Raw genomic sequence first — 10,430 nt, 5'->3', positions numbered from 1 at the left:
AACCTAATTCAAGGCTAAAAAAATCACTACACTCAATATATTCAGTCAAAATTATGGATGAGAATATTTTTATGATTAAGAGAATGATTCGAATACATAAAAACTTGTATCATGATATTCTGATGTCTCTAGGTTCATATTTAATGTTTTTGATTATTTTTTTTTAAAAAAAAATTTGATTTTGGGACGAATTCAGATTCGTCCCAGAATTTAGGATAAATTATGAATTCGTCCCAGATTTGGGGACAAATCCAAAATTCGTCCTAGAATTTGAGACGAATTCTGAATTCTTCCCAGATTTGGGGATGAATCTTTTATTCAGAATCTGTGACGCATTTTGAGACGAAAATACTTTCGTTGGGAATTTGTGATGAAAATATTTTGTTGTAGATTTTGTTTCTAGTTTGGATCGAATTTGTTTTTTGTCGTCAAACTTTTACGATTTTAGGACGAAAATTATTCGTCCTAAAACTTAGTCCCTAAATTATTATTTTTTTTATTAGTGTAAACCATTATCCAATTCATTGTACGGTGTGATATTTTTGAAAAAAAAAATTAGAAAATTATAATGTTTCAAATATGATAAAATTTTGGAGGAAAGTCCATAAAAGTAAACAATAATGATGTATATTTAAAGGAAAAGGAATAAATACAAAAGACAAAATTAAATAAAAGGGTGCCTTTATTTATTTATATCGTGATAAACTTTATAGCACTTTGGAGCTTAGTTTAAATTCGGTTTTTATTTTTTATTTTTAATTTATTTAGTTGGTATTATATATTTAGTTTATGTTGCTTAATTTTGAAATGATCAAATCAATTCTATAGAAATTTAAAATTGATCCATCTAAAATATTAAGAAGCACCCTACAACTATATCATATCCGTGGACAACTTAAATTGCTTTATCAATCTAGTTAGGTTTATTAAGTATCCTTGAGATGTTGACTCGGTTTCACGAAAGTTAATCGAAAAACATGCAAAGTGGAAAAACACAACATCCTTTAGTTGTGCTCTTTATTTATAGGAATTTTTTTTGTATATACGCTATATGTTAGTTATCGAAACGCCGTGAATACGTAGGTGACAACTTGAATATCCTACTGTGATACTTGCGATACTATCCGGTGACATTATAATCCTGGGACAACTTAAAATGCTTTATGACAGTGCACATTGGAGTATTTTAGGTATCAAATTATAAAAGGAAAATATTATTTTGATAAATTTTAAAAGAAATGTTTTTTTTATAATATATTTAAAAGCGCAACCTTTTTCTTTTTCTTTTAAAAAAAATCATTTTTAATATAATAGTTGTCTTAATTCTTAAGGATATCAAATCTGATGGATTGGATCGTATCAGGGGCGAAGTAATTTTCTTTTAAAATCTTAACTTGAACTCAAATTCAATCCGAACTGTCTAAATTTGAATCCGATCTATCCAAATTCGACTCAAATAATTAAAAATCTGTTTCCAAATAACTTTATTTTTATTATTATTTTTTATACAGTTTCTTATGTTTATTTCAATACTCTTTATTATCATACATTGGTATTAATATACATATATATATATATATATATATATATAACATTTTAATTTTTAAAATAAAATTTAATCTAAATAAATTCACTATACCTTAAATTCAGTGGGGCCCGAATTTGATCCGAATCCAACCCCAAAAATTTCAATCCGAAACCCTTCAAATCTAATCCGATCTGAATTTAAAATTCTCAAATTGAATTTGATTTTTTTAAAATGGGCTCGGATCGAATTTATTTTTTAACCCCTCTTAATTCTTAAGGATATCAAATCAGATGGATTGGATCATATTTTCTTTTAAAATATTAATTTGAACTCAAATTCAATCCGAACCGTCTAAACTTGAATCCAATCTAGCCAAATTCGACTCAAATAATTAAAAATCTGATTCCTAATAACTTTATTTTTATTATTATTTTTTATACAATTTCTTATGTTTATTTCAATACTGTTTATTATCATATATATTGATATATATATATATATATATATATATATATATATATATATATATATATATATATATATATATATATATATATATATAACATTTTAATTTTTAAAATAAAATTTAATCTAAATAAATTCACTATACCTTAAATTCAGTGGGGCCCGAATTTGATCCGAAACCAACCCCAAAAATTTCAATCCGAAACCCTTCAATTCTAATCCGATCTGGATTTAAAATTTCTCAAATTGAATCTGATTTTAAAATTTTTTTAGAATGGACTCGGATCGAATTTATTTTTTAACCCCTATTAATTCTTAAGTCATGAATCTCTTTTTTTATTTTTTATTTTTATAAGTTTAGTGAATGCTAAATACTATAGTGTTTCAATTCACAATTTATTTAGCATTATAATTATCTCAAGTTTTTTTATCTTATAAAACTAAAGAACTAAATATACATTTTAGTTGTTAAATGCTAATAAACAATGCAATTTGTATACGTTATTATTTTTATTTATTGCACAATGTGGACTACTTAAATCTATTACCTCCAGCATGTTAGCGATAAATTTCTGCAATTTTATATATTTCATTACAGGGAATTGTAAAAACAAACCCTCCTTTTTTTACTTCCTTTTTATTTTATTTTTTAAAAAAGAAAAGTAATTCAATATTTTTATTTTCTACCATGATAATTTTATTATAATATTTACTAAAATTATATGATTTTAGCAATTATAATTTTATTCATCTAATGCTGCAGCTGATTCCATTTGCATACATCCGAACCGATTCAAACCTGTCCGACTCACCCCGCGTCGGCCGTAGAGCCCAAGACGTCTTCTCTTGCCACATCCCCACGCAGTTCGAATCACCGTCATCCACCTGGCGAACCCAAAAACGATCTCCATCAGTGGGAGCCAAATCTTCCAATCAATAGAAGGATTCCATTTGCATACATCCGTGTCGTGATCGATTCACCAGAAACTCACCACGCGCTCGACGACGACAAGTCCCCATCGAACCAACCGGTCCAAACAAAAAACCGGCGTCCCGGTTGGTTGTCCACTCTTGACTCATTCACGGTTGAGGTCATGGTTAAAACCGTAAATAGGTCATGTAGATCTAAGTTTTATAATTTTTTAATTTATTTGATAAGGTAAGTTAAATGGAATCGAGTTTAAAATGAATTAATTTATTAAATTAATTATTTAAATTTATTTAATTTTTTTATATAAATTTGATTTAAATTAATTTGATTGTTTAAAATTTTTATATTTTAAATTAATTCTGAAATAATGTAATTTTATTTATTATTTTAAATTTTTTTTATTTATTTAATAAATTAATAAATATAATTTATAAATATTGTTCACGAATAATATTTATTAATAAATTTTATATATATATATATATATATATATATATATATATTCAAATTTATTAATTTAAGTTAATAACGAACATAAATAAAATTTTATTAAATTAAACACCAACCTTATTGATAAACATTCAGTTTATTTATCATGTTAGTCCAGGACTGACTCAGCGGAATAAACGAACTGAGGTCGGATTACGAGCTGACCGACTAATAAATCAGATGAAACCGGCGGGCCGAAACGGAGGCGTGAGCATGCGCCCCCATACCCCAGGCTTGATGTCAAACAGGAAACAGGATCTTACACTACACCGAAGTCTGTGCAAATCCATCGTCCAATATGCTGATGTGAGACACTGTTTCCTGCCGAGCAATGGACAGGAAATTTTTCGGATTGGATGCCGTTTCGCGGGCAAGGGAAGCTGCCCACTGCTATATAAATCCAATCGGGCAGTGTAACGCAGTTGGCAGTTTTGGGTGCCTTTTTTACGTCCGTTTCTTTCTTCTTCGTTTTTTTTTTCTCTCTAAATAATAATAATAATAAATAAATAAATCTTTTTAATTAATTTGAATGAGTTGAGTTCTTAAATTTAAGATGTATAATGAAAATAATTTTAATTAATTAAAATTTATTATATTTGATATGAATTAAATAGGAAAAATAATATTTTCAAGTTTATTATATTACTATGTTTATAATTATTTGATTATATACCTTATTTAATCTTTCCATTATTATTTTGGACAATTTGTATAAATAAATCTATAGACTTTAATAATAAGATTATCAAAAAAAAAAATCTTTTTTTCCGAATTTTTGTTACAGCAGCTAGAAGGTTTGATATCATCTACAGATTTTTCTTCTTCTTTTATAATAATTTTTTTTATCGAAGGTAATCAAGATAACTTGTTTTACATCGAAGTTTGATATCATCTACAAATCTTTCTTCTTCTTTCATAATAATTTTTTTTTATCGACGATAACCGTTTCGATAATATTAATTGTAGCAAGATAACTTTTTTTATATGGAGGTTTGATATCATCTACAGATTTTTTTTCTTCTTTCATAATAACATTTTTTTATCGATGATAACCGTTTCGATTATATTAATTATAGCAAGATAACTTTTTTTACATCGAGGTTTGATATCATCAACAGATTTTTTTTCTTCTTTCATAATAACTTTTTTTTATCAATGGTAATCGTTTCGATTATATTAATTGTAGCAAGATAATTTTTTTTACATGAAGTTCTTCTTTCATAATAACTTTTTTTTATCGATGGTAATTATTTCGATAATATTAATTGTAGTAAGATAAAATTATTATTTGTTATTTGTGTGTGTGTAATTTTCGACTTCAGACTCTAAAAAGAGAGATGGCGTCCAATTTCATCGCCAATGGCGACGATTTGAAAGAATCTAAAAGAGAGATGGCGTCCAATTTCATCGCCAATGGCGACGATTTGAAGGAGGAGGAGCACCACCACCACCACTACAGCCACCATCAACAAGGGCCGTCGCCGCGGGGCGCAAGGCGGACTTTGTCCACCAACTCCTCCTCCTCTGCTTGCGGCGCCGTGACGGCGATCCCCAAGTGCGTGTGTGCTCCGACTACGCACGCCGGTTCCTTCAAGTGCCGCCTTCACAGGGCGAACTCCCACGGCCACGCGCCGCCCTCTCCGACCTCGATCCCTCCCCCTCGGCCTCCCGTGAACTCCTCCACCACCCCCCGACCGTGGAGGCGCAGTAACAGCAACACGACGAAATGAACCCTAATAAGGTGATTCCTAATGCCTATTTTGCCCCCTCCCCTGCTTCGATTTCCCTCTTTTTCATGTTCGATCTGGAGAAAATTTCATCCTTCTTGTAGAAGCTTGCGACCCCGATCATCATCTGATTATCCTTGCAAATTCTAAATTAAAAGGGGCAAAAAAATATCTCTGTTTCTGATCTGAATTACCTTAGCAATTAATCGCTGAAGAAAAAGACATTTAATTAACACGAATAACTTTTTCGTCGACTTGTCTTTGCAGGTTCTATCAGCTTTAATCGATGACTACTTGTGGATCAGGCTGTGATCGAAGTTCGAAAATCTATGAAATCATTACACTTTTTTTTTTTTATTTCTATTTTCTTTTTTCAACTACTGTTAGAGATGCTTGTGCTTAGATTATGTTATCTTAGTTGACAATGATGTATCCACTTGCATCTCACTTTATTTTAATTTCTCTCAGTTGGTTTGATTCATAGAATGGAATTTCAAAAATATATATATATATATATATATATATATATATATATATATATATATATATATATATAGATGGAATGATTTTTCTTATGTTTTATTCAAAGGAATATTATACAGTGATTAGATAAAACTATTTTTTTTATATGAAATATTTCTAACTCACTTTGGCTTGACAAATTACCAACCTTAATTCGATCAATCTATTTTAATTTGTCGATTGGCCAAATTGTTTGTATAGCTTTGTTAATTGAGTTTGATCAATTCCAACCAATATTCACGTACACGCTTTAATTTACCACTTGATTTGTTTGGTAGACTCGACTACTTCACTTTCTTGGCACAAATTAATGAAGGGCTTGATTGGCTCACCTACTTGATAAATTAGACTAATCTACCTATCCACCTTATTTTATTAACCTACGTAGTTGGCCTAACCTACTTGATTACTCTACTAAGTATGCTTCATTAGCTCAAAATGTTTACTTTTCGATGAATTAATGAGTTAAACGCATGGTACACCAGCAAATAATTAGTAGGCCTCTCTCATACTACATTGTATGTCAAACTAAACGATAGCAAAACTAATTACAGATCAAGTCAAAAGAACCACTGCTTAAACAATAACAATCACTATATTTTCGTCGACCCCTAAACATGAATTGTGTGGTTGGATCCGAGTTGTACTGCCCGGAAAATGGATGTGATCAAGTTTTCAAGTCTAACTTCTGCTAGTTAATTTAACTCGAGCTCGAGCTCAAGAGGGGCGGGTCGACATAGGGGCCATGTAACCAGCCGTTGGCTATGACACGGTGCGCGGCCTCTGTCAGGTGAATTCCGTCCCAATTAACGTATGTCGACACATCAGTGCACACGGTGTAGTTCTTCTCGTTGCACCTACGTTTTTGATCAAAGTTGTAGATGTTGTCACCACCTCCACAGCAAGTCCTCAAAGCTCCGCCAGTGAATCCTGATGTAGAATGATTAATTTAATTTTATTCTTTCTAAGATAAATGAACAATTAATGAAATAATTTAAAATGGTGTATTAACAATTTTTTATTTGTCCTCTTGTTTTTTTAAAAAATACAGATTATAAAACGGGTAGTGTAGAGGATTATATTTCAATTTTTTTTATCAATTTAGAAATAATTATTATATTGTTGTTGCATTAAAAAATAATTAAATTGTTAAGCTCTTTAAATTTGAAATGCAATTAACTTTGCATAAATTTGGAATTTTAACTGTGACATGTAAATATATCTGATTTAAGAATTTATTAATAGGATATTTTTTTATAAAGAATATTTAAAGCACAAAATAATATTGTTGTAGCAGCTACAACAATAGTCATTATAATTATAGTAATTATGACTCTAATTGTTATAACTATTACAACATATTTTATTTTGTAATTATAGTAGTTAGGGTCATGACTACTATCAAGGGCGGAGCCAGGTACCTACCCGAGTTATAGCCCGTGAGAAGAGGGAAAAGCCAAATTTACTATAGAAAAAAAAAGGCAAAAACGAAAGAGAAAGAGGCTAGCCCGGTGTCGGCGTTGGCGTTGACGTTGGTGCTCGTGGCCCACAGCCTGAGCTAGCTCTGCCATTGACCACTATAACCGTGTGAAACCAAATTTGATTAAGTTTAACAAGTTTAACCCAAGTGGTAATAATATTTTTAATATTGTGTTTTATGTGTAATACTTTATGGTATATAAGTTAAACTGGTTTACTTTAACACATGAAAGACTTTTCAAGATAAAAAAATATGATAGAGCTCTATTTTGATTTTTTTTTTAAAAAAAAAGGACACCCTTTTAATAATAATAATAATAATAATAATAATAATAACAACAACAACAACAACAACAATAATAATAATAATAATAATAATAATAATAATAATAATAATAATAATAATAATAATAAAAATAATAAAACAATGATATCCTTTTAATTTTTACCCTCAAATTATTACTTAGATACTTACATATACAATCCAACTTAAGCCTAGAACTTGTTAATATCTATACATTAAGTATCATTTTCATTCAAATGACATAGTTAAATTATTTCAATTAGCAAAACGGAGAAATGATTATTGCTATACAAATTCAAACCTCATTTTTGATAAAAAAAATTGTTTAAATCTAACTCATCCACCATTAGACCAAACAACTAGATGCAATTCTAACACCTAATTAAATAAATTTTACTTAGAAATCTGTTTCCTCACAATTTTAATTAAAGGATCTTCTCTACCTAGCATGTTTTATACCCAAATAACTCAAGAATTTCTATCGGATCCACGAAGTAGAGTGGACTCTAGCGGGCTAAGTGAAACTTTTATATATATAATAAAAAATAATTGAGCCCAAGACAACCCTAATCAAGATCCGTCTCTGTATATTTAATTTTATTAGTTTACTAACACCACCATTGAGTTTTAACAATCACCTTAATTCGTTAGTCTCCGAGAATGACGGCCAAATTGAAAGACTAATTGGTTCAATGACAATGATATGTCAGTGGCCACAAACAAAGTGTGGTTTTCGTAAACCATCATCTTCATAAGTGGGACTCCGAAATGTACTTCAACTTTGTGGGTGGAAGGAACACTACTCCATCGAATCAAAATCTATAGGGAATCATTATTAATCTTAGGCATAGATTATGCCTCAATTTTAGCTTCGTTATGGAGGAATTTCTTCCTTCGACAAGAATTTGGTGCCGATTTCGAAATACTAAAAGCTATTAATTAATATATTTTTAAATTCTTATATTTTGAGAGTGTAATTAAGACCAAAATTATTGGAAAAATCGAAGCGGAGACGCGATGAGGACTCGTACCGTATTTTACGGGATCGATGGCGATATCGATGACTTGGGAGTAGTAGTCGGCGTATCTGATGGCGACGCCGGGGTACTTTCGCCGGAGCTGCTCCAGCGCTCGCCGGAGCAGCGTGTTGTGCAGCCAGGAGAGGGCGTTGTACCTCCTGGCGCATCCTGTCCTGGGGCCGTAGTCCTCCGGGTTCGGCGTGTGGTAGTTCGCCAGGTATAACGGGAAGCATCCCACCGGCAACACCCCCGGCACCACCAGGTCCGCCGCCCCCAGCGCGATCAGCCTCTGATCCATTGGCAATCGCTCGAGTTAACTACTCGATCGGCTAATTTGTGCGGATGATTAATTGATTCTTCGGTTGTTAATTATTACCTCGACGCCGTGTTTGAGGGCGTCGATGACATCGGGCACGAAGGCGCTGACTTCGTCGATGGGCCGGGCGAAGAAGAGCGCGGTGCTGTAGTCGTTGCCGCCGAACTCGCCGACGATGAACAGAGACTTGCCGAGGAACTCCTTGCACTCTGCGTAATTCGGTCAGTAATTTAGTCGAGCAGGAGCGTGCGAGAGGAGGGCAGGCGAGAAACGAAGGGGCACCTCGAGCGGCGCCGCAGACGGAGGGGAGGAGGCGCTCGAAGCGGTCGATTTGGAGGCGGAGGGAGGCGTTCACCCAGAGGCCCTTGCTGAGGCCGCGTTCGTCGAAGAAGTCGAAGCCGAGGGTGGTGGCGGCGATCACGGCGAAATTGGCGCCGCGCCGGAAGTCGTGCTCCTCTTGCGACGGCGGCAGCAATGGGAAACCTAGCTCTTGAGCTGCGCCGCCATGCATGCGAGACGACTATAATCAGCCAATTGCGTGAAGATTCGAAAAAACAGAGGGAGGGGGAGCTGCATACCGATGAAGTCGATGACGAGGCGGCCGTCGGAGCAGCGTCCGGTGGCGTTGCCGAAGAAGGTCATGCCGTAGGGGAGGGTGCTGATTTGGACGTTGCCGGTGTCGGACATGGAGTCGCCGAAGTTGAACAGCGCGTTGTACCGCTGAGAGGAAGAAGGATGGAGGAGGAGGATGAAGAAGAAGAAGAAGAAGAAGATGAGAAGGTGACCAAAGGTGAAGCTGTTCATTGCTACAGGTGTTCCTGTGCAGAGGAAGGCACGAGACAAATACATAAGCCCAAGTGATAAAGTTAAATTATGGGTTCGACTGGTTAATACCATATTCCTTTGGAATCCATGTGGAACAGCATTAATTAACTCTCTCAGTTGGTAGTTGTGATGCTTAATTATGAGTCTAACAACCTAACACTTTAATCACGATGGTGCTTAATGACTTGTTTAGTCAAAAAGGGATAAAGTTTAGCAAGCCAAACAAGCAACAAGTTAAAGTACTAATTACGAGGTTTGAATGGAAAAAGCACGAATAATCTTCTCACTCCAACATTAAACTAAAGCCATGAACCAGATGATAAAGCAGAGAGACATGCTCAGCATGAAAGCCAGAGAGAAAGAGAGAGGAAAGATTGATTAATTAATTAATTAATCATCCATCACTTAACGTTTGAGTGAAGCTAGCTGAAACATGGACAGGTTCATGCCAGGAATCCCAGTAGGGCTCTCCTGGTTGGAACAAACCGCAAACACTTAATTTTTTAATGGTGGCATACATCCTCTGAATAAGATGCATTGCTGCAGAACCAACTGACAACTTGTCAAAGACAAATAAATAAACGCAAAAACAACGATATATCTTGTTTAATTTGAAACTAATTAAACAAACGTTTTGGACGGCAGGCGCCATGAATTGCCAGAAGCATGCATTTAGTTTGTTTGTGGCAGAGTTTAGGTGGATTTCTGTGCTGTGGCACATGAGCAGGCACGTTGAAGACGAGGGAGGGGCTGGATTGCACGCCCACTTCCTCAGTCATGGTAGGGATGGATGAACTAGTTTAAGTTTAGGTGAGTTATCACGAC

The 10,430-nt window shown here is 33.7% G+C and overlaps 1 protein-coding gene and 1 long non-coding RNA gene across 2 annotated transcripts; one reads left to right on the top strand and one right to left on the bottom strand.

Annotated features, from left to right (window-relative positions):
* The first annotated feature begins 4,276 nt into the window (after positions 1 to 4,276).
* On the top strand, positions 4,277 to 5,607 carry LOC121993995. Its single transcript, XR_006115525.1, has 2 exons — positions 4,277 to 5,154; positions 5,408 to 5,607. It is a non-coding gene; the product is annotated as an uncharacterized LOC121993995 (long non-coding RNA).
* A 520-nt stretch (positions 5,608 to 6,127) lies between these two features.
* LOC121996421 (GDSL esterase/lipase At5g45910-like) lies at positions 6,128 to 9,656 on the bottom strand. Its single transcript, XM_042550394.1, has 5 exons — positions 9,359 to 9,656; positions 9,063 to 9,275; positions 8,841 to 8,989; positions 8,477 to 8,753; positions 6,128 to 6,592 (listed from the first exon to the last, which is right to left on the bottom strand). Exons 1-5 carry the CDS (start codon positions 9,627 to 9,629, stop codon positions 6,363 to 6,365), a joined length of 1,140 nt encoding a protein of 379 aa, XP_042406328.1. The 5' UTR covers positions 9,630 to 9,656; the 3' UTR covers positions 6,128 to 6,362.
* Between the last annotated feature and the right edge of the window lie 774 nt (positions 9,657 to 10,430).

The sequence above is a fragment of the Zingiber officinale genome, chromosome 6A (genome assembly GCF_018446385.1).
Source record: "Zingiber officinale cultivar Zhangliang chromosome 6A, Zo_v1.1, whole genome shotgun sequence".
NCBI lineage: Eukaryota > Viridiplantae > Streptophyta > Magnoliopsida > Zingiberales > Zingiberaceae > Zingiber > Zingiber officinale.
The sequence above is the reverse complement of the archived record's forward strand: the minus strand, read 5'-3'. Positions and strand labels throughout refer to the sequence as shown.